Source organism: Rhamphochromis sp. 'chilingali' (assembly GCF_963969265.1).
Source record: "Rhamphochromis sp. 'chilingali' genome assembly, chromosome: 1".
In the NCBI taxonomy this organism is placed as follows: Eukaryota; Metazoa; Chordata; class Actinopteri; order Cichliformes; family Cichlidae; genus Rhamphochromis; species Rhamphochromis sp. 'chilingali'.
In genome coordinates, this window is record NC_137929.1 from 66601812 (window position 1) to 66627264 (window position 25453).

At 42.2% G+C, this 25453-nt stretch overlaps 2 protein-coding genes across 2 annotated transcripts; both read right to left on the minus strand.

Annotated features, from left to right (window-relative positions):
* Positions 1 to 8450: 8450 nt before the first annotated feature.
* LOC308409745 (uncharacterized protein) lies at positions 8451 to 9534 on the minus strand (the record flags this gene model as incomplete). Its single annotated transcript, XM_080902710.1, has 2 exons — positions 9130 to 9534; positions 8451 to 8578 (listed from the first exon to the last, which is right to left on the minus strand). Coding segments are annotated over exons 1-2 (480 nt in total), but the record flags the coding sequence as incomplete, so codon positions are not given.
* A 601-nt stretch (positions 9535 to 10135) lies between these two features.
* Positions 10136 to 19352, minus strand: LOC308409752 (myelin-oligodendrocyte glycoprotein-like; the record flags this gene model as incomplete). Its single annotated transcript, XM_080902723.1, has 4 exons — positions 19184 to 19352; positions 14395 to 14745; positions 10356 to 10688; positions 10136 to 10263 (listed from the first exon to the last, which is right to left on the minus strand). Exons 2-4 carry the CDS (start codon positions 14636 to 14638, stop codon positions 10136 to 10138), a joined length of 705 nt encoding a protein of 234 aa, XP_080758849.1. The 5' UTR covers positions 14639 to 14745; positions 19184 to 19352.
* Positions 19353 to 25453: the final 6101 nt, after the last annotated feature.

Sequence of the window (25453 nt, forward strand, 5' to 3'; positions counted from 1 at the left end):
TTGTGATATCAGGGAGAACTCTGCTGATAGAAGCTGCTGGGACTGTGTGAGGTCCTGAGGACTGAGACTCAGGTGGAGCTCAGGATTTATCAGAGGAGAGCTGCATGATTACAAACTGAACTGTGAGGATCAGCTGACTGTACATGAACATGATTCAGCATCAGATCTGATCACTTACACACTCTGATAACATCTCCCCCTCTCTGTGCAAATACATCAACACTGCTAGAAGCAACAAGCACATCAGGATCAATCACATTTTGATTGCTTTTTGTGTTACATTGAGAACAATCTGCAGTAAAGTGTGCGTCACACACCTGATTTATTCCAACACTTTCCTTTGAAAGTGAAACAAACACATATGAAATAATCCAGCCACAGAAACTGTCCACAGCTTTCAGTCTCCACATTTGAAGCTCTGCAGGAAACCCTGACAGCAGCTTTTTAGCTCCAAAGCAGGTTTAGCTCTGGTGCAGAGTGTTGGTGACTCTGCCCGTGGACACAGTTATTTCTGCAGGTGACCTTGTTACAGGTGCATTTGGAGGAGACTCAAAGCTTTGTGGCAGGGAGTTTACTGCAGACTGCAGCATGTTTAATAGCAAGCATGATGTGAGCCTGATGTGGCTGATAGCTGCTTCTAGCAGTCTTCATGTATGTGGAATGAGAGGGGAGATGTTATCAGGACCAGTTGCTGATTGGACGTCTCAAAGCTGTGAGCGCAGCGCTGAAACTTTGTCCTGTAGCTCTTCACTCAGTCCTCACCCTGAGTGTTTAGAGCCCAGCCCCACATATTCCTGCTCCTCAGGAATTCTGGGATTTGGAGGAAACACAGCTAAACTGACCTGAAGCTAAGGGGGAGGAGCCACAATACAAGCTGCATCCAGCCAATGGGTGCACTGTTGAGCCATGGATGTGCAGAGGGTCACATGTTTAGTCCCATTTGTAGAAATGTGTCCATAATGAAGACAAATGCAGTCACACAGCTCTGCAACAGCACAAATCACTTTGATGGAGTTTGTTTGTGCTGCTCTCAGATCTGTACAACACTGACATGTGTGTCAACATGCTGCAGACTCACAAAGATGTGCCGTGTTAGCTTCATGTGTCCATCTGACACTATATTATAGTGACTTGAAGAAATCCCTGCAGCATCAATGCAGAACAAACAGAGGCCACGTGTGGCACAGTTCCTGTAACGGGATGAATCCGTGGATGTGTCGGGATCTGACGCTGAATCATGTTGCTGTTCTTTTCCACATGGTGCAGGTCAGCTGTTCCACACAGATGTCAGCTTTCTAGAAGAGTTAGTCTGGAATAAAGCAGCTCTCCTCTGGACCAATCCTGCCTCCAGCTGAGCCGTCACACACACACAGTCCCAGCAGTTTGTAGCACAGCAGTGATGCTTCTATCAGAAACATGCTGCTTCTCCTTCATCCTCCTCTCATTGATCTGAATCAGCTGTTTTCACAGAGAAACGCTGCACAAATCCTTCACTCCACTATTTCTGTCAGCAGAGGACTCGCTCTATCATGGCTGCTGCTCCTTTTTCACTCATTTGTGCTTTGAATCCAATCTGTTTCTCATCATCACCATGAACAGGCTGCTCATCAATCAGCACATTAGCTGTAGATCAGCTGCACACTGATGAAGATGCTCAGACAGACGGGCTGGGCACACAGAGGACTTTATGATCTGTTCTTCAATTCAGTCCAACATGGATCATTTCTGCTCACAGTCCAATCATCTCTGGAAACTTGTGCTTCCATGGCACAGCTGGGCTACTTCAACAAATAGCGCTACACCTCTGGTTGTCAGCTTCACCATCGCTCTCCCCGTGGCTACAGTACAAGTGAGCTGACACATCCATCAGTGGAGGCTGTGGGCCAGTAAGGAGCAGCAGCTGCCTGCAACATGGGCTTTACATTGAAAACAGCCACAAGTCTGGGCCTAACCACGCCTTTGGACTTCTTCATTCCAATGAGATTTACATTTCAGGGAGTTCCCCTGGAAAAAGAGCCATTTTGAAAGCTGTTTGCTGACTTCATCAATAATCTGCTTCAGTCATCCAGATGAGAATCCTGAGAATGGAGCAGCCCTGATAGCAGCTCATAGGATCACAGTGTTTTTCATTCAGCTGATTGATTTCACAGGTTAGGAGGTGAACAATCTAACTGTGCTCCTCCTTCCACCTTTGGACCACTCATTTAGTGACAGCCAGGATGTGACAATCAGCTGTGACACAGGAAAACATGAGGTGGGAAACTCTGGAGAAGATCTGCTTTTCTCTACAGGGAGGCTCGCACATCTAATCTGCTCACCATCACTCAACTCACTTCAACAACATGCTGACTCAGTCATTTCTGCACGTTTCCTCATGTTACAGCCCTGACTTCAGTTCAGCTGAGGAGGAGATGAGGGAGGAGAGAGCAGTGGTGGAGGAGGCAGATAAGGAAGAAGAGGAGGAGAAGATCCAAAGAGGAGGCAGGGGGAGAGGCTCAGGAACAGTTAGATCAGAGACTTTGAGCCATCATGGACTCCCACTCCTTCCATCCAGCCCTGTGTGGATCAGCAGCTCCAAAATGTCTGCTCACTCATGTTCTTCCTGTCTGTGCTCTTCTTTCATTTCACTCATTATATATGAGCTGCTCCTAAATCACACTGGATATGGATTTTCTGTCCATCCACACTAATTCTCTTCATCCTCACCTGATTGTTTGGATGCTCTTTGACAGCACATTGAAAATCCTCACAGTGACTTCTATTGGCACACTGACTGGACACATACAAAGTTGAAGGCTTCATGTGTTTGGCACAAATAATACTTTGGTAGGTCTGAGTTGTGTTTTGAACCATCTCTCAGGACCAAAGTCTTTTTGCTTCCTTCAAAAAGAGCTGAAGGCTTTTTACCTCACAGTTTGTCCTTTGATATTATTGGATGATGGACTGTGGGAAACACAAATGTGCACTTCTTAATGGCTCATATGTGCTGTGAAAGAGCTCTTTGTGATCTTGAAGCTTTTCAATAGTTTTTCTTTGGCTGTTTGTAAAGTTTTCTGTGTGAACTCTCAGAAATCTGGAGCAGTCTAATAGAAGTCTACTGGGGTACAGAGGGAGGAGCTTCTGTCAGACTCTTTCTGATGAGGAACTGAAGCCGCTCTCATGGTCTCATCAAATCATCAGACTCTGCTGAGAACAACAGTCATGTGACCTCTCAGAACAAACAGCCTGTTAGTTTCCTGCTGCCTCCATCACTCACTTTCATTCACTCTCAATCACACCAACATGTTAAAGCAGCGCTATAGCTCACCTGGCTGAGCAGGTGGGCTGAAGGCGGGGCTTACTACAGGTGCCTGTGTGTCCCTCACTCTCTCCCCACTTTCCTGTCTACTCTCTGCACCTATATAATAAAGGCAAACATGCCTCCAATAGAAACCTTTGCAAACACAAAGTCCCACAGCAGCCCCGTGTTCTCCGGCTAAAATGAGAGTTTTTGTCAGTGGAGTCTGGTGGCTTTAACCACACAAACATTACAGCTGCGCTCAAATATCACAAAGAGCTGTGACAGCAGAGAAACACATGACCATCCTCCAAATATCATCTAGAAATAGAAATGTGTCCACTGTGGGACGTGTGAGGCTGACATTAATATGTCTTAAAGTGGGAGATGAAGAAATGACTCCAGGGCCCAAATCATGGAGACAAACATCAATCCACACTTCACTTTGTTTCCTGTCTCTAAAGTGGGAATATTTCAGTGTGATGAACAAACGGCCTCCAACAAATGAAGCTGATTTCCTTTTCCTGTCTTTTCTCCAGCGGCCTCAGCTTCTTCCTCTTTCCCCTGTATTCTTCTGCAGACGCTCCTCTGTAGCTTCAAGCTGTTTCTCTTTACAAGGAGAGCTACAAACCTTTGCATCCAGCCACAAACACCCCATGGGCTCCTCTGGATCATCACACTCAGCATTTTCACAATAAAAGCCTCGTATTTATGGCTGCTCCACCCTGACATGTGACAACATCCAAATGACTGGATCAAAGTGTTTGAATGATCCCAGCAGCTTTAAAACTATTGATATTTATACATTTACACTGATTTGGACTAAACTAACAAAACTATTGATTTGATCCAAACTCACATCATGCCAGAGGCTTTTATTTTGAAGGTAGGATCATTTTAATGGTCTTCTTAGTTCATTTAAACACACAGTTGCTCCGCCTGACATTTTTGGCTTTTAGATCAAAACATCAAAGAATTTATTTTGTTTGAATGAACTGAAAATAGATTCAAACTAAAAGCTTTTAGAGAATAAACTCCTGCATGACCTCTGACCTTTGACCTGTATCTACAGCACTGACCTCTGACTTTCAGCTGCACTTGTTTCTTCAGCAGGATGTTTCCCTCCCTGCTGTAGACGGTGCAGGTGTAGACTTCATTGTCTCCATCTGTGGGGTATATCAGGGTCAGACTGAGGTCTCCAGTTTTCAGCAGGTCTTCATTCATCTTCGTTCGGTCTCTGTAAACCTGGTGCTGTTTGTGAGGCTGGTCAGAGCCGTTCTCATACACGTGGACCTTTGTGTATGAACTGTCCATCCACTCCACTTTAGCGTCTTCAGGCAGGTGAAGTGTGGTGTTGAAGGGCAGCTGGACAGACTCCACCCCTGAATCCACCTCCACCTGGGGGACTGAGAGGACAACAAAGCACAACATGAGCTTGGATGGAGACATTTGTGTTGACTCTAACAGGCTGAATGCTGCTGCTTCACTGGGAGCTCACTGTTAGATAGAAAGTGGTCAGTGTGAAGAGGAGACGCAGCAGAAAGATGAAGACTGACAGGAAGAAAGCAGTGAACAGACTGTTGGAGCTGCTGTTAGTGGGACAGGACTTTATTCAGTCTCTGAGGACCAGATTTGACTTGATGAAGCAGAGAAACACAGTCTGAGTGTTTCTGTCACACTCACTTCATCACACAGCTCAGTTTGACAACATGTGGAAGAATTTGATAGAAGCCTTCCTTTAGTAAAAGCACCAAGAAAACACCATGAAAACACCTCACTACACACAAAACTGCAGTACTGGCAAATTGTACATAAAGTATGAAAAGTCAAAGTACTTATTGTGCAGAAAAATGTTCCCATCAGTGTCTGTGGATCAATATTACTGCTGCACATGTTTAAGGCTGAGCTCATTTCAAATCCTTTCTATTGTGTTGAATCTGCAGTAATGCATCATATTCTATAAAATCATATGTTTGTAGTGGCTGTCCTGTGAGGACCACGTCTCTCTAAACAAACAGCTGTTAATGAGCTCACAAACACAGGCCTACAGCTGGATTTGAAAAAGTCCATTCAATAGAAAATCAACAGTCACAGCTGGATTCAAAGGCTTGAGCTCTGTGTGACATGGTTACCTGTCAGCATCTACAGGGGGATTCAAATATGAAGGAAGCATGAAGGTGGTGCATTAGAAAAACTGCTGCTTTCAAGCAGAGCAACAAACTGTTTGAACTGATCCAACTTTATTAACACAGACAAAGATTTGTGCATCAGCTGCTGTAACATTTGTAATGAGCATTAATATTAATAAGTGTGAGTGAACAGAGCTGCTGCAGCAGTGAAACTCTCACTGACTGATGTCACGTGAGGCCTTGTTGGCTCGTTGTTAGTTCGCTGCACTGAAACAGGAAAATCCAGCTGTTAGTCATAATGTTTGTGTTTGTAAAGCACTTTATAACTGAGGACAGTGTGGAGGAGAGTCTGTGTGAGTCAGCTGCACCAGTGCTTCATGCTTTGGTGTTTGTAACATAACCCTGTAGACTGCTTTTAGTTTCAGTGTCCTTATTTTGCCCTCAGTTATTGGTTCTCACTGTCTCCAGATCAGGTTCAAACACAGAGGAGATCAGGGCTTTGCAGCTGCTCCTAAACTGTGGAACAAAGACCCACGCAACATTAGAGACCTTCAACACCCTCCATCCTCTTCCTCTTCTCCTTATCCCAGCTAACACAGAGAGACACTCACAGCACACAGAGAGGAGTGTGGGGGGAAAGGCCCCACTCAGGTGGTGGAAATGACCTCAGGAACTTGTTGTTGTGAGGCAACAATGATCAGCACCACCATGCTGTTTGTTTCACTCATGGTTTCTCATCTTATGTTTGTTTTAATCTGTTGAATTATTTCAGGACTTTGACTCCTTTAAATGTGCATCACTTTGGTCAGCAGCTGTTTCAGTAACACTTTATAACACCAGCTGCAAATAAGGCTCAAGCAGCCTGTAGTTACCTGTAAGTTTGTGTAACAAGCAGGTTTGTACAGAAAGAATAAAATAATTACACTGTCAGTACATTTAAGTACAGCTCAGTCATTTTAAGTGCTGGGTTATTTCATGGGAAATCTCAGAACAACAAACAATATTCCATCTTTGAACTTTCCGGGCCGCGGCTCATATTATGGAGCGACTCAGCCTTAGCCTAACATCCTGGTATTTTCCAGCAAAGCACGCTAAGAAAGGAAATCCAGCCACACTGTAGCCGACTGTCTGCATTGTAATCAGGCTGCAATGTAGGGACGTGTCTACAAAGAAGCTCCAGCTGAAAGGATTACAGCAGGTTAGTGTGATGACAGATAGAGGTGGAAATGTACTGACATGGAAAGAGTGTGTTGAGAAGCTGGAAGAGTGACGTGTGAGCAGCAGCTTCATGACAAGAACAAGCTCTTCAGATGTGCAGAGAAGGTCAGGAGGAGCTGCACTGTTTCTGTGTGCATGCAAACAATGGTTGGTGCAGTACATGTATGAGGACAGAGAGACAGTGGGAAGGTTTGCAGCAGCAGGGAAAGATGGGTTCCTGCTGGGGCTGGGATTACATCAGAAATCCACTCTGAGCCCTTCTTGTTAGCAGTGCTGATGGACAGGCTGGCAGATGAGCTCAGGCAGGAGTCTCAGCAGCTCTGTTTGCTGAGGACATTGTGATCTGTAGTGAGAGCAGGAAGCAGGTGGGTGGAAGAGAGCCTGGACAGGTGGAGGTATGCTCTGAAGAGCAGAGTGTGTGCGAAGAAGCTGGAGACACGACAGTGAAGATGAAGGAGTGGAGGTGGTGATGGTGGATCAGTTTAAATACATGAAGTCCTCCATACAAAGCAGCAAAGTCCCAAAGAGGTGAAGTGACAGTATAGCAGGATGGAGTGGGTGCACACATGTATCAGCTGTGATCTGTGACAGGAGGACAGCAGCTACAGCCAACATGAAGCTTTACAGCCTAGTGAGGCTGTGATGATGGAGACATGACACAATGACAGGAGGCGACCTGGAGGTGGCAGAGTAGAAGATTTGAACAAGTGAGCAGAATAGAAAGGATGGAAATGAGTGGGTGACAGGGACAGCTCAGGCTGAGGAGTCTACAGGACAAAGACAGAGAGGAAGGCTGAGACTGATGAACAGCAAACGTGCAGAAGAGGGACGCTGGATATATCCATGCACCATGTTGGACCTGGAACTACCAAACATCAAGTGTTTGTATGGAAAACCTGAAGCAGCCCAGGAAACGTGTCCATCCATAATATTTGTGTCATTAGTCTTTCTATAGTCACCTGAACACAACACAAATAACACACAAACCAACAATCAGCAGGGTTTGTGTTGTTTTACGTTCAGTAACCATGAAGCACGACTGCAAACATTTGTATCACAAGTAGCAGCTAAAGCATCAAATAAATGTTCCACCTGCTGTGTTTACACACAAATGTTGTGTTTATTTTTACGTGTGTGTGATCTTGACTTTAGCCTCATCATTGTTTTCCACAAATATACTGCACAGCATCATTTCCTGCTTCTGGTTTTCACACTAAATCTCTCAGCTTGAAAATAATTGGTTGTTATTGGTAGAAGTTATCAAATGAATGAAAATGATGAACAGACTTAATAACAGGACTTCAAGAAGCTCAAACCTGGAACCTTTGGTTTGTTACTGGATTAAATGAAGACATTACCTGAATATCTAACCATGCAGTTTAAGGCACAGTTTACAAATTTAATTAAAACAATGACAACATTTAACGATATGGCAGCCTCGCTTCTGTCAGTCTGCCCCAGGGCAGCTGTGGCTACAACTGTAGCTGCCTCCACCAGTGTGTGAATGTGAGAGTGAATGAATAGTGGAATTATAAAGTGCTTTGGGTGCCTAGAAAAGCGCTATATAAATGCAATCCATTATTATTTCAACCTAACAACATCTTCCCCTCTTGATCCTGTTGGCACTAACCTCTGACTTTCAGCTTAACTTGAGCCTTTATTAGGATCATCTTCCACCTGTTGTAGACGGTGCATCTGTAGGTCTTTGTGTCCCAGTCTGTGGGGTGTTTCAGGGTCAGACTGAGGTCTCCAGTTTTCAGCAGGTTTCTCTGCATTTTAGTTCGTCCTCTGTAAGCCTGGTGCTGTTCTTCAGGCTGGTCAGAGCCGTTCTCATACACATGGACCTTTTTGTTGTCTTTGTCCTTCCACTCCACTTTAGCATCTTTAGGCAGGTGAATTGTGTTGAAGGGCAGCTGGACAGACTCCACCCCTGGATCCACCTCCACCTGGGGGACTGAGTGAAAGAGGAGGAGTTTCTGTCAGAGCAGCAGAATGAACTTATTCCCTGGAATAGTAAAAGTCTGTATTTTGAGACTCTGAGTCTAACTGTGATTCATTTATGAGAGTGCCCTTGTCACATTTGCATCTTGAAGCAATCGTGATGTTAATTAACAGTTATAATTAATTTTTATGAGAAAAGTGACAGAGTTGTGCTGAGTAAATCACATCATGCCAGAAGCAGCATAATCTCCTCTGCAGATTCCATCATCTTTAAAGTTTACTGTTCACTTATATAAAGGAGAGCGGGGGTGGCTGTGTGTAATACCTGTATATTGTTACTGTACAAATACAAAATGACCACAGCAGGGCCCCAAACCCAGTCTGAATAAACTAGTTCTTTTTTCAGTCCTCCTGTGTGTTATCTGGTTACTGACCTTTCTCTCCCATTTTAAGCTCCACTGGTTTTAACAGAAGATTCAGATGTTTGATCGTTTATGTTTAAAACGTGTTTAAGACATAACACATAAATGTGTCGTGTCTTCTATTCAGTTGTACAGCACTGACCTCTGACTTTCAGCTCCACCTTTCTCTTCATCAGGACTTTTCCCTCCCTGCTGTAGACGGTGCAGGTGTAGGTGTTCGTGTCTCCATCTGTGGGGTGTTTCAGGGTCAGACTGAGGTCTCCAGTTTTCAGCAGGTCTTCATTCATCTTCGTTCGGTCTCTGTAAGCCTGGTGCTGTTCTTCAGGCTGGTCAGAGCTGTTCTCATACACGTGGACCTTCCTGTGTAAACTGTCCGTCCACCCCACCTCAGCATCTTCAGGCAGGTGAACTTTGGCTTTACAGATCAGCTGGACAGACTCCACCCCTGAATCCACCTCCACCTGGGGGACTGAGAGGACAACAAAGCACAACATGAGCTGTAGTGAAGTTACTAATGTTCTCCTTATGACCTGTTACAGAGGACTTATTCCTGTGCTTGTCCTGTTAGACCTCAGTGTAGACCACAACAGTTTACTGCAAACACACCAGAGTTATTAAAGGAAATTTACTGCAGTGGTTTGAATCACATCTGATAGATTCCAGTTTGTTCATGTAAATGAGGAGTTTTCTTCACATAGAAAACTTTGGCGTGGACTTCCACAGAAAGGTCACCATTTCTGCTGACATTATACTTGGTTTTCTACAACGTAATGTAAAGTTATTATATATTATTCACGTTTCTGTTCAGTTGTATTGGTTGTTTTCATTGTAACTTCTGCTGCCCTCCGCTGGTCTCTCTTGTAAAAGAGATTTTAATCCCAGTGAGACTTTTACGTGCATAAATAAAGTCCACATGCAGCCTCTGTGTCAGATCAATGCAGTGAAGCACACACACTGTTTAGTAAAGTCATGTTGTGGAGCTGTTTCACTGATCAATGACTGAGTCTGAAGGAGGTTTTCTGACTTCTGGAACAAACCTGGAAGTTTCTCTTCAGCTCTCTGTATCAGCTGTTTGTAACTCTCAACTCTTTCAGCTTGTGTGAGCCGCAGTCAAGGAGCCACCAGAGGACACCTGCTGACCATCGGCATTATGGGTAGTGTAGTAGGAGACACTCACCTGACATGAAATAGTGACAGAAACAATATAGAAGACCTCCAGAAACCACAAGAAGAACCAGGAGAACCAGGAGAGCTGTGGCCCAGGATGGAAATGGTTCTGTGGAGAAACATAAAACAATATCAACATGACTGCTGAACATTGACCTCAATTTCCTCCACTAACACCTGGTGTTTTTCTACATCTCTGACCTTTGACCTGCAGCACTACTTTGTGTCTCAGGATGTCTTTGTCCCTGTAGATGGTGCAGATGTATCCTCCACTGTCTCTCTCTGTGGGGTATTTCAGGGTCAGACTGAGGTCTCCAGTTCTCAGCAGGTCTTCGTTCATCTTTGTTCGGTCTCTGTAAAAACTGTCCTGGTCATCCAGGTGGTTACTTTTGTTTGGATACACATGAACCACCATCAGTTCAGGGTCAGAGCGAGTCCACTCCACTCTGGTGTCCTGAGGCAGGTCAGCTGTAGTTTTGCAGGGCAGAATGACAGACTCTGAGCCTTTCTCCACCTCCACCTCCACCTGGTGGTCTGAGAGGACAATAAACCACAGTATCAGGTGTAGAAGCAGCAGCAGTCACACTGATGGTAACTGAAGCACGGCTGAGTATCTACACAGCAAATCTCTGGAGTTAAATATCCTGGAGTTTATTTTTCACCTTATACTACAGTCAGTGTTGGGGAGTACTCTAAGTGGTGTAATATTTAGGTGTTCATTCACTGGGTGCTAAGGAGTCTAATTCAACACATTGCTGGTGTTGTTTGTCTGTCGACTGTTACCGCGCCTATCTGTGTTTCTTTCTTGGACTCCGACATGTAGGAGGTAAAAATACTTTATTTACTTTGGGATTTTCTGAGAGTGTAGTGATGTTATTTATATATATTTGGTTGCATGTATGCACAAGTAAAATATAAAGTTAACCAACTAGCACTACATGTGTTTTCTGTATGTTATGCTGATTTGGAGATAGCAGCTAGGCTAAAGCTAGTCAAAAGTTAGCTAACTAACTTATCTTACTGTATTTTAAGATACACATTTCATGTTGTCAATGAAAACGTTTATTTCTATTTCTTAATTTTAACACCAACGTTTAATTTAACGTTAGCTAACTACAGTAATATTCTGTTTAGACTCATGGTAATGGCCGTATTTAACCAACGAGAGGTGCAGCCTGCACTGATGAGATGTTGAGGTACCATTAACATCAGTTAGTTAGTCCTGCTGCACACTGAGATATGCACACAACCCTGTCTGCAGAACTGTAAAGACAAGGACACAGCAAAGATGCGGTCACATAGTCTGCTAAACCAGCCTAGCTAAATAGATTTTAAGCAATATTTAGTGTGGACAGGCTAGCTCAATGTAAGAAAGTGTTTATTGATTAAGTTATACACAGTTTACATAAAGTTACCATAAACAACCTCTTCTTCTTGTGTTGTGTTTAACATTAGTAAAGGTCGTTTTTTCGTGGGTGGCCAAGATGTTGATAAAAGTAAAACACAGAGAGACAAAGAAATATGCAAAATTGGAAGAAGTCAGCTTCACAGATTTTGTGAGAGCAGGTAAGTTATGGTTTGTACTAAGTCATTAAAGAGGAAATGATAATGTTGTTAGTAACCGAGTGATGATTTTACTTCAGTGCAGCAGAAGTTTCTCATACCAGAAAATGCAGCACTGAAAGTCACGGATGAGCAGGGTATAGAGGTGGATGAGGATGTCTTTCCTGCACTTGCAGCAGGCAAAGATGTGTGTTTTGTCATCTATACAGCTGAAGGTAAGTAAATATATGCTCTGATAGATTTTGAAGGATTCGATTTGTACAGTTACTCTTAAATAAACATTTTTAATTTGTCTAATATCCTGTGGTAACAACAGTAAGTTGGATTTATCACATGCATTTCAGACATCCTGGAAACACAATCATCCAAGAAGCTGCGCGACTGCTCACACCTAACACACTATGTGACACTCACACCTTGTGGTATGTAAATTGTATATTACCATAATAAAATACAAGATAACCATCTGTTCTCCTGGGAGAAAGTATACTTTAATCAAAGCGTGCAGTTTACTGGCCCTGTGTGCATAAATGGCATCTTTGTTGTGTTGTGTTTTTGATTGTATATACCTTATATTCTAATATTTTTATTTGTCACCCTCAGATTTGACTGTCCTGAAGCAACATGTGGAAGAGCCCTCCTCTCCAAGTCTAACAGATACATTGTCTGTCTCAACCACCGGCAGTCAGAGCAGTGACACAAGTGATGCCGGACTTCAAACGGTTCAACCTCTATTGGACAGCATACATGAAAGAAATGTAGATACGGTACTTAATTGACTTATACTTGACTCTTTAGTTGCCATTGAGCTATAGTCAAAATCTCTACCATTGGCCAAATTCATATTGTTTCTATCTATAGCCCTATAAGCGTAAAAACTATAATCTCTATCAAAAAAGGAAAGTTTGGAGTCTAACCTTAGAAGTAGAGAGGGTGTCTGGGATCTTTTGCTTTTACTCTTGAATGGTTTCATAAAATATTCACTGGATCTTTCTCTGGGACAGCCAGTCCACTGAAAAAGATGCTTTCTATTTAGTTTTTTACAAATGTCTCTCAAATGAGTAAATGCTTTGTTTGTGTATAATGAACTTACAGGAAAGTCTATTGAAACTATTTCAAGTGTTTCCGTCAGGCAGCAGCTGTCTGAGATGATGGTTGATAAATGTAACAGATAAAAACTTAAGCAGAACAATATCAAAATATAAACATCAGTCCTACAGTTTTATGCCATTAACTCTGCAGTCCCCTCGCTGTTACCTGAACCCCGCTATGATTTACACTATGTTAGGTATTTTAGTACCATGGGAGCATTTACTGGATATTGTTTTATAGTGACATTATACAGGAAAACTCTGTCATTCAATAAGGCCCCTTTGTTTTAGTTATTTTTCTCTTTGACCCAAGAATTGATGTGTGAGAATCACAGGCTGGTACAAGGTTGAAATACCACAGAGATCACTCCCTCAGCTACATTAGTTTCTAAATCTCTTAGGAGACGCCTGTTGAAGGCCAGATGGTTTGTTTCAGAATTCACTAATGAAAGAACTCTTTATTTCGTGCCTTGAAAATATGTCGCTGAGATAATCATAATTGTAGCTGAACTGATAAACTATACAAAGGGTGCTTCTTCACCCAAGGGCAGGAAGACGCTCCCTTATCTTGGTCTGTACTGGTTTAAACTGAGAATCTGCTGTCTCATGAATTTTTCCCTCTATATAAACTGTTGTACTTGAGAATAAAGTTGAGTCGATTTGGGAAGACAACCTGAAGCAGTCTCTGTTTTCTTGTTCTCCCAAGCTGCTCCCGAGCTTGTACTAACACGCTGAATGGCATGCTTGAATGTTACTTGAGAATATATTTGACTGTGTTATAGATTAAGGGACAATCTCTGCTGATAGACGCCCACGCCTCGGAGGAAGCCGATCCACGGATTAGGCCCTGGAAGCCGTTTCCTTCACACTACATATCCTAAAACAGCACGGTGGCACGGTGGTTAGCACTGTTGCCGCACAGCAAGAAGGTCCTGAGTTCAATTCCAACATCAGGCCGGGGTCTTTCTGTGTGGAGTTTGCACTAGGTGTGAATGTGCGAATGAATGTGAGTGTGAATGGTTGTCTGTCTGTGTTGGCCCTGCGACAGACTGGCGACTTGTCCAGGGTGTACCCTGCCTCTCGCCCTATGACAGCTGGGATAGGCTCCAGCGCCCCCTGCGAACCTGAAAAGGATAAGCGGGAGCGAATGGATGGATGGATGGATCCTAAAACAGCAGTTATTAACCTGAGAGTCTCAGTGACATCAGGACCAGCTGGATGAAACATGATGAACCATCTCTGCTCTGTCTGCGTTTCATAGCAGCTCCTCCAGTCTGAGTCTGTACAACATCAGGACACTTCCTGCTGCTCTGTGAGCTGCAGTGAGGCTTAGAGAGCTCATGCTCTCCACTGTGTACAGTGTGTAAATGTTGCGAGTGTAACCCTGCACATGCAGTAAAGACTGCAGCTGTTGTAGCAGAGACATCCTGTTTGCACTGAGGTTAGCTCTGAGCTACATGTTGCTGCTGGTTTTTCAGGTTAGTCACAACAATTTACAAAACTTCAGTTTGACCTCTTACTCTGAGATGTCACATAGATAACAGGCTCCATGTGGAGTCTCTAACCCACCCAGAGTTCTGACTGACCTTTGACCTGCAGATGTATATCTCTCAGTCGCAGTTCTTCTCTCCCATCACTGATGGAGCAGGTGTAGCTGCCACTGTCAGTCTTTGTTGGTTTTCTCAGAGTGAGGCTGAAGTCTAAAGTGTCCAGAGCATCAGACCTCATTGATGTGCGCCCGCTGTAACGCTGGTTTTGCCCTGTAAGATCGTCTCCTCCTTCTCGTCGTAGATGGACAGATTTGGGATCAAGATCAGAGCGAGTCGACATCACTGTGGGGTCATCCTCAGGTATAAAACCTGAGTACTGACAGGGAAGCAGGACAGATCTTTCCCCCTCATTCACCTCCACCACCACAGCCAGGGCATGCTGGGAAACTGAGGACACATAAACACAAATTATCTGCATGCCGTGGGTTTGTCTCAGAGCCCACATTTATCAGCAGGACACAGAGACCAGTTTTATAGTCAGACACTCAAATTGAATGCATTTATTTATTAAATCTGAACATTTAATCTGTGAACACCTGACAGATTAAACTGAGTGTGTCTGTGCTCATGAACCAGCCTCAGTTTGGTGCATTTTACTGAGTTTACAGAAAATGTTGGAAAATGTGACTCTTCCTGGTCTTTATTTTCTAAGCACTTCCTTTAAACTCTGCTGTATCTTCATCTTTGTTAAATGTTTTGGAGGACCTGAAGGTTTTCTGCTCCCTCTGAAGAGTTCACTGTGACAGTCTGCCATCACGATGAGCTGTACTGAAACCTCATGTTCCCTTTGAACTGAACGTACTCTCATGATCCATCTCTCTGAGACAGACCACCAACTGGCAGAATGAGTCACATGAACACAGCCAACATGTTTTTCATCACAAATACAAAAAACTGCAGCTAACACAACACAAACACGGACTGGTGATAAATGAACTTAAAACCCAGAATGAAGCATCTCAGTAAGGTGTTGGGATTCTGTGAGCCTCCAGATCAGCTTCACTGCTGCTCAGCATTGTTTCTGTGAGGAGGGATGAGCACTGTTCTTCTGAAATATTCTCTTATTCAGAGACAGATTTACTAAGAGGCGAAGGCTAAAAGGCTGCAACTGCAAAACTATCCCACCAGGAGCAGAAAGGTCTGTCAGTTATTTTATTTTAGTGTTTTAATTCTGTTAATGCTTCCCCAGTATGTACTGTTCCCTTTAAAGCAGAGTACTGTGTGTGCTGTCAGGTGACTCCACACTGTCCAGTCTCTTTGTGTGCTCCAAAAATCCTGTTTTGCTCAGGATAATTCTTCACTGAGAGATGTGACCCGGTCATATCTGTATTGCAACCATAATTAAAGCGGTTCCAGTTCTCCAAATAAAAAGTGTCACAGCCATCTCATGTAATTGTGAGCGGGGCCTGGGTCTCTACAGTTTAGGTTACTCACGATATTACCTGCTCAGAACCCAAAATATGAACTATGTACATAAACCACAAGACAAGGATTTCATCTGAAATGCATCAGTTTGACTTTATTTCAGGACAAAATAAAGGAAATAAGTTAATTCAATTGGGTTTAGTGTTATTTTAATATGTACCACTGATGAAGTGGTATTCATTACTGTTCATTCACTACAATTTCTAATACCAAATAAAACTAGATAATTAAACACTATGGTGGGCCCACACTCACTCTCACCCATGCACACCTTAATTACAACAGTCTCTAATGATCTGAAAATAAAACCCTGGTTGCCTGCTTGGATCATGACAGACACATGCGCTGTGGCCTAAAACCAAATGGCCACTTCATTTGTAAACACACAATAAAATAAAAGGCACATGGAAATATCAGTACTCACGGCTTAAGATAGTTCAAAGAGACAGGCAGGAGAAAAGGGATCAAGAAATGCACTTAAATACCCAGGATCCTGATCTCCAAAGATGGAAAACAGTTTAATTTTGAGCATATTTTGGTAAAACTATAGGTGGCAAAAGTACACACATTCTGTAGTTAAGTAGAAGTACAAATACTACTGTTAAAAAATACTGTATTTTTTGGATTATAAGGCGAACTGTCGATGAAGGGGTCTGTTTTCATACATAAGGCGGACTGGATTATAAGGTGCATTAAGGAAAACAAAACAGTCAGATAAGTCAAACTTTACTCAACTCATTCTTCTTGCTTCCTCCACTTCTGCACCATTACCTCTATTCCCATGTTGTTGCAGTATATGAATGACTAACCTCGTATTGTGGAAGGATTATCTCAGTTGTTCTCCTGACTGAAGTTTGGTCTGTTTACAGCATCCTGCCATGCGATTGCATTTGTCTCTAACAATCAGGAATCCTTACGTTAACTTTTATCAAGTGGGAAAAAGTTAGCGTTCATCCTCCAGGTTTCCAGCTTTGTACCTTACCAAAATCGTGCTAAAACATTTTTTGACAGATTTTTCAGCACCATATGCCACAAAAAATCGGTTTGAGGTCAGTAAGCACTACCAGAATTCATACATAAGGTGCACCAGATTATATGGCGCACTATCAATTTTGGAGAAAATTAAAGGATTTTAAGTGTGCCTTGTAGTGTTGAATATAATTTGACTTCAACAAATTTATATTTTGCCAAGATTGACATCTTTGTTTGTTTCATTAGCTTAGCTGGAGTGAACCCATGAAAATAATTTCATTTTATTTATTTGAACTTAATTTGTGGTGTAGGTAATTTGATTGTGCTTTTCTGTTAATAAATGAATGAGTCATTTGTGTGTTTTGACACTGAGTGATAAATCAAGTGAAATTGCTACAGATCCATGAAAGTAAAGCTAGTTTGACACTGAAGTTTTTTTGTTTCTTTACAGGGAGTGCAGAATTATTAGGCAAGTTGTATTTTTGAGGAATAATTTTATTATTGAACAACAACCATGTTCTCAATGAACCCAAAAAACTCATTAATATCAAAGCTGAATGTTTTTGGAAGTAGTTTTTAGTTTTAGCTATTTTAGGGGGATATCTGTGTGTGCAGGTGACTATTACTGTGCATAATTATTAGGCAACTCAACAAAAAAAAAATATATACCCATTTCAATTATTTATTTTTACCAGTGAAACCAACATAACATCTCCACATTCACAAATATACATTCCTGACATTCAAAAACAAAACAAAAACAAATCAGCGACCAATATAGCCACCTTTCTTTGCAAGGACACTCAAAAGCCTGCCATCCATGGATTCTGTCAGTGTTTTGATCTGTTCACCATCAACATTGCGTGCAGCAGCAACCACAGCCTCCCAGACACTGTTCAGAGAGGTGTACTGTTTTCCCTCCTTGTAAATCTCACATTTGATGATGGACCACAGGTTCTCAATGGGGTTCAGATCAGGTGAACAAGGAGGCCATGTCATTAGTTTTTCTTCTTTTATACCCTTTCTTGCCAGCCACGCTGTGGAGTACTTGGACACGTGTGATGGAGCATTGTCCTGCATGAAAATCATGTTTTTCTTGAAGGATGCAGACTTCTTCCTGTACCACTGCTTGAAGAAGGTGTCTTCCAGAAACTGGCAGTAGGACTGGGAGTTGAGCTTGACTCCATCCTCAACCCGAAAAGGCCCCACAAGCTCATCTTTGATGATACCAGCCCAAACCAGTACTCCACCTCCACCTTGCTGGCGTCTGAGTCAGACTGGAGCTCTCTGCCCTTTACCAATCCAGCCACGGGCCCATCCATCTGGCCCATCAAGACTCACTCTCATTTCATCAGTCCATAAAACCTTAGAAAAACCAGTCTTGAGATATTTCTTGGCCCAGTCTTGACGTTTCAGCTTGTGTGTCTTGTTCAGTGGTGGTCGTCTTTCAGCCTTTCTTACCTTGGCCATGTCTCTGAGTATTGCACACCTTGTGCTTTTGGGCACTCCAGTGATGTTGCAGCTCTGAAATATGGCCAAACTGGTGGCAAGTGGCATCTTGGCAGCTGCACGCTTGACTTTTCTCAGTTCATGGGCAGTTATTTTGCGCCTTGGTTTTTCCACACGCTTCTTGCGACCCTGTTGACTATTTTGAATGAAACGCTTGATTGTTCGATGATCACGCTTCAGAAGCTTTGCAATTTTGAGACTGCTGCATCCCTCTGCAAGATATCTCACTATTTTTGACTTTTCTGAGCCTGTCAAGTCCTTCTTTTGACCCATTTTGCCAAAGGAAAGGATGTTGCCTAATAATTATGCACACCTGATATAGGGTGTTGATGTCATTAGACCACACCCCTTCTCATTACAGAGATGCACATCACCTAATATGCTTAACTGGTACTAGGCTTTCGAGCCTATACAGCTTGGAGTAAGACAACATGCATGAAGAGGATGATGTGGACAAAATACTCATTTGCCTAATAATGTTGCACTCCCTGTATATGGTATCACTCTTGGCTGGAAGCAGAGCTTAAACAGTGGAAAAAACACTTTTAGCCTTTTTGGCCAGGGTGAAGGGAGTATCTGCCATCAAACAAGAAGACAGCCAGATGTAGCTATGATGATGTTTCCTAGTTTACCTTACCTGCATTAATGTAATAACGTGGTTAGCCTACTCAACGTAAATTATACACGAACAACATTAATAATTCTGCACTCCCTGTAGTGCTGTCAGCATTACTCTCGTTAAAATGACATTAAAGCCATAACGTGGCAAATCTCCGTTGACGAGCCCCCGTGTGTGGGGCTGGACGGCGTCAACACATTAACAAGCTAATTGCGTGAACGCACTAGTTCCCACCAATGTAATTGAGCATTGCGTGGCACATCCGACATACTGTTTTACTTTTGTCCATGACGCGCTTACCATCAGGGTCATACTGCTTCACATGAACACCAAGATAGTTCCAAACGCCAGATCTGAATGAGGGTGGGGGAGGTTCAATTTGCCATGTTGCAACGAATTTAGCTTCTGTCTTGCTAGCTTCCGCTGCGCTCAGTGGACATGCACTCAACAGTGCAGCCTAAGCAGAGTAGTCGAACGCAGATCCACTGTGTGCTCAACAGAGAAAGCATCGTCAGAAAAAAAGTTGATAAAATAAATAAAAAAAATTGTATTGTCCTTGAATCAATTGTATTGTCGATTCAATCGATTCAAGGTAGCAATTCCTCCTTGAATCGCTACCTTATCGTGGTGGAGGGGTTTGTGTGTTCCAGGGATCCCAGGGGCTATGTTGTCTGGGGGCTTTTGCCCCCTGGTAGGGTCTCCCATGGCAAATTGGTCCTGGGTGAGGGACCAGACAAAGAGCGATTCAGAAGACCCTTGTGAAAAGAACATCGAGGGAACAGTTTACCCTGCCCGGGATAGGGATTATTTTTTTTTTTTTTTGTGTCCCGTTTGGATCTTTAGCCATCAGAATTGTTGTCTTAAGGCCAAGAAAGATGCCAAGCGGATTTATTTTACCAAGTGGATCATCATGGCCTTGCCATATTGGTCCATTTGTATGGAACGCCAGGACTGCCATAATGAATTAATTAAATACACCATTAAATAATTAATTAAATGTGGCAATAATTAATTAAAATTGGAATTAATTAATTAAATAAATAGTTATGATATATGTAATTAATTAATTATTGACACATTTAATTAATTATTTATGTATTTCACGTTTTAATTAATTATTGACACATTTAATTAATTAATTATTGACATATTTAATTAATTATTTATGTATTTCACATTTTAATTAATTATTGACACATTTAATTAATTATTGACAGATTTAATTAATTATTTAATGATATATTTATTTATTTCATTTTGGCAGTCTTGGCGCCTGGCTCTCATCATGAAATAATTTTATCTGTCAGCCTCACCCATCAAACTCAGGGGGCGGGGTTAACGCTGATCGAGTCAAAACCATTGCTTTGGCCTGGTGGCCATTGTTTCTAGCACACAACAACCGGCATGTGGAAGCTAACAGAACTGAGCTTTGAAAAACCCTGTTTGTGTGTCACCAAATACCGTTTTAATATTTTTTTAGCGGAGAATGTAGTGGTTTAATCTTCATGTGTCTGGTCGGTTTGTCAAGATACAGCCTCTGTCATGTTACGTTGTGTGGCAGGCAGGAGAAGGACCCAATAGCAACATTCACAAACACGGGGATGAACTTAAGAAACACAGCTTTAATGCTGGCAGGACAGAATACAGGACATGCAAAACTAAACCGGAAAAACGTAAACTAATACTCGAAGGTAGACACAGGGAGATCCACACAACATGAGGGAGAACACGACGCCGAACAGAGGGAGACTCAGACAGAAATACACAGAGGGTAAACGAGGAAAGTGGGCACACACGGGGAACACAGGTGACACTGATAATCATAACGAGACAGGGCGGGGTGAACTGAACATGACATGTAGAGGCACAGAGGTTCCGACAGGAGGAGAGAGAGCACGGGGAAAACACAGACATAACGGGCTGGGGAAACATGAAACAACCACAAAGGGAGACGAGGGCTCATCAATACATAGAGGGCACACAGGGGGAGAGAGCCATGAAGGGAAAACACTTAGGGAACAACACAACAGGGCAACTCAGAAGACATGGCCTAAATAAGGAACGAAATACAAAAATACAAAGAACTAAGAATACTGGGCCCACATGGCCCAGGACCATGACAGCCTCTTTGCAAAAGTGTTTCGATGATTTCGGAGATGTCGTCCCAGTCTCACGGCAAAGCGTGGGATAGACCCGCTCGCCTCGCAAGCAATCCCACCGACAAAGCGCAGGCCCCGGTACACAGCTGTAGTAACCCCCGCTGACTTCTTTTACTGAGGTTATATTTATCGGTGTTTTATTTCCTGATGTTCTTATGTGTCCTACGTGTTTCAGTCGCCAATTCTGAATTATAACTAACATTAAAAACATGTTTAAGGAGGAGAGAGAGCAAATAAATCTGTTTAACATCTGATCTTTGGGTTTTTGTTCAGTAATCAGCGTGACCTGTGTATAAACACATAAAAGAGATAACGTTGGTGTTTCCGTCATGTAGTAACTGCTGGCTTTAACTGTACAAAGGTTGTTCGACACTATGAAACACATACAGACTTCATGATGTTCGGCTAATATTTTTATTGTGAATATTAATCATGCTGACCTCGCTCTGTACACCACGCAGCGAGGTCAGCATATCCACGATATCCTCAGCTCCATGAGTTAACACAAAGTTTCCCAGCTGACTATCTAACTGCCAACTATTCCAGAGACGTGAAAATATACAGCATAAAGAAAAGTGTAAGAGACTCAGCAGCAGATTAGAATAACAGTTATACATTTAATAAATCACCAAATGAATCCAAGAAACGAGCAAACCTGTTCCGACAATTTGAGTTTGTATTCCCTCAGCTGCAGACTCGCTGCTGTTTAAATGTTTGAAAAGGAAGATTAGATATAAAAAACGTCAAACATAGACTCAGTCTGCCTTCACATTTGATATGAGGCCAGCACGTATAGTGGCCTCAGCAGGCTATTACTGAAATACACGTGCTATATCATAAACTATGATATAAACAGGGAGGTCCTATTAACATGTTTAGTTTTAAAGGACACCTTCCTGCCTTTAGTCTCATTCATGAGCAGTATTCGTTTTCTTCTAACATCCAGAAGTCTGCACAATGTGTTTCATAGTTTGTAACAAGCCTTTGACAGGTAAACATAACATGACCGAAAAAGCAAAAAAAAGAGAGAGAGAGAGAGAGTGTTGACATAAGAAGAGAAAATGCTCTCAATTATGGAGACAGGCAAATGGTTCATTTATGTTTGATGTGTGTTTATTCCTCCCTAAATATCGTCGGTGAAGTTTGCCATGCACGTCAGATTTTCCTGCGCATTTTTATACCTCTGCCAACAGAGAGAGAAAAAAAATCACATTCTAACAGACAGCTGGTGCTTAGAATACAGTTGAATAACTATTAAAAAACAGATGATATTTAGATGATAGTTCAGTCTAACACATGTGCCAGTGAACCATTAAACGTCTGTGAAACTATGCAGTTATGAAACGTAACTTTAACCTCAGCCAAACCGATTTGCTCAGTTGTAAATAAAACAGCGAAGTAAACGTGACCCGACAGACAGAACCTGAGTGAATGAAGTCCAGCGTTTAACCACTGAGAGCTAAAACTCAGCTGAGGTTTGAAAGCTGTGTGCCGGTGATTGGACATCAGCCGCTGATAAAGCTGGCTCGCCTATAAAGTGCTCTGTAAGGAAACAAGCTCCAGCAGCTCTGCGCTCGGGGAAAATACTATATTTACTTATCTTGTGCAGAAAAATGCGCTGACATTGCGTTATATCGAGCACCGGCTGCCCAGTTAAACTGTGACTATCACCAGGTAACGTAGGCGTGTTTCTTGAATTAGCAGCAGGTGTTAAACAGCTGACAGATGAGGAGGAGGATGCATGCAGGTAAACTGAGGGTCTGCTGAGCTGATCGCTGGTTTCGTGAGAAAAATGTCAGCTCGTTCTTTATGTTACAGAAGCACAGAGACACAAGACCAGGCGGAAAGAGACGATCGTTCGGTGAAAATGAGAATCTGCGAATGCAACATGTGGAACACGGAGAGTGGAATATGTAAACAAACCGGTTAACGTAACCCCCTCGGTGCACTCTGCATGCTAACTGTTAGCAGAGCTAGTGAAATCTCTGAAAACATCTGAGCACTTTTGCAAGCATGTTCTATGTTGACAACCTGACCAGACATACGTCGCGACATTCGCGGCTAAAACACTGTTAAAAGTGTAGCTGGTGACAGAAAAACGGGGTATTTTAAAACTACACCACCACCATTGCTGCTTGTGATTTGATCTGCATTCTGGGATAACTGGCTGCCCCAAGTCTACACAAGCAATCGATTATCTAGGATCGACCTGTTTTGACTTACTTTGCACGGCAACCAATCAAATGTTAGAGAAGCTGCATGGGCAGCGTTAACCCCGCCCCCTGAGTTTGATGGGTGAGGCTGACAGATAAAATTATTTCATGACGAGAGCCAGGCGTCAGGACTGCCAAAATGAAATAAATAAATATATCATTAAATAATTAATTAAATGTGTCAATAATTAATTAAATGTGTCAATAATTAATTAAAATGTGAAATACATAAATAATTAATTAAATGTGTCAATAATTAATTAATTAAATGTGTCAATAATTAATTAAAATGTGAAATACATAAATAATTAATTAAATGTGTCAATAATTAATTAATTACATGTGTCATAACTATTTATTTAATTAATTAATTCCAATTTTAATTAATTATTGCCACATTTAATTAATTATTTAATGGTGTATTTAATTAATTCATTATGGCAGTCCTGGCGTTCCATACCCCGTCAATATGTGATATGTCTCACAAGAATATTTATTTTATTATTTTACATTTACAATTTTTTTTTCCTGGGGACCCTGTGACACCCCATTGAAGAGCCGTAGGCTGGATCTCTCAAGATCTCACTGTTGGGTTTGTAAGGCCATGTTACTCCTAAATTTCTATCTTGTTCAAAGAGAAGATATAAAACAAAGTTCTAAGCTAATCGACCTTAGTGTTCTCCTTTTTTAAAAAAAAAAAAAGAATCGATAAGAGAATCGATAAAGAATCGAATCGTTAAACAGAATCGAAAATGGAATCGGAATCGTTAAAATCTTATCAATACCCATCCCTACTCACAGCTGTGGATGTGTTCAGCTTCTCCTGCTGGGCTCAGTTTATATACAAACATGTGTTTGTTCTAAATGTTACAATACTTTCAGTTTGCTTTTATTAAGTTTACAGTTTAAAAAGTGAACTTTAGCCTTAATGAGCTGAAGCTGCAACACTGAATGAAACCAAACATGTCTGATGTTATTTTCCTGTTGTTGAATATTAAATCACTTTATTACTGAATGACTGTTTCTGTCTGATGACATCACAGTCCACACTTCCTGTTACACATCTGAGTCACGTGAGTATTTTCCACTCAGATGATGTCATTTTAATGAAAGCGCTCTTCGTCCTATCTGACCACAGTCCCAGTCTGAACCATATACTATCCACACAGCTGCTTACTGGCTCATATTATGTGGAGCACTGAAAGCAGCCTTTGTGTCGAGCTACTGGGAATCTACGAAACCATTAAAGAGGACAAAATGATTGTGTCTGTAGTCGCAGCATCAGGTTAGTGAAATAAACTAAAGCACTAAAAGAATCAAACTGAGTAAACAGATTGAATTGAATGTTTCTTTCTTCTTTGAGTGACCAGCCCTGATCATGTGACCCACAGGTACAAGTTATTATGAAGAGACACCAGAAAGCCTGTCGCCAAGACAACCAAGTATGACAGTGTGAACAACACAACCCTGTCACACAGCAGCATCACTGTGAGCTCCAGCATGTGCATTTAAAACACTATATTTATGAAGTTATGCTTCTATCTTACTGTCTGTGAAATGTTCTGTGGAAATGACACGTCCACACTTTTTAATGGGCCCACAGTAACCAGAGATCATTACAGCTGCACTAAGGAAACAAAGAGCAAAGACTTATAGTGTTATATCCAAGTTTGCTCTGTGACATTCATTTTGTAACACAGCTTGTAAAACTGTTGCAGCTTCATGTCACTTGCACATGGATCCTTGTAAGAAAGCTCATTGAAATGACTGAACAGGGCACGCTTGTTCTGATGTGCTGGGATTTGACCACAGCCTCCTCCAGGGTTCACTGACAATGGTCCAAAGAAGAGAAGCTGTCCAGTGAGCAGCAGCTCTGTGTGAAAATACCTGGTTGGTGTGGATGTTTCTAGCAGGAGAAGCAAATCTGACATCATCTCAAAGCAGTTCTTCAAACATGAAAATCACTTCACTGGATTCAAATCCACCAAGTCTGGATCCAATAGAGCAGCTGTGGCTGTGGTGGAAGTGGATATTTGCATCATGATGTGGAGATGACACGTGTGCAGTAACTGTGTAACACTATCATGTTAACATGGTGAAAATGTGTCCTTGTTAAAACTGTACTACAAAGAATGAAGCAGCTCTGAAGGAAAAAGGGCTCCAGCCCATTACTAACAAGGTGGACCTAATGAAGTGGC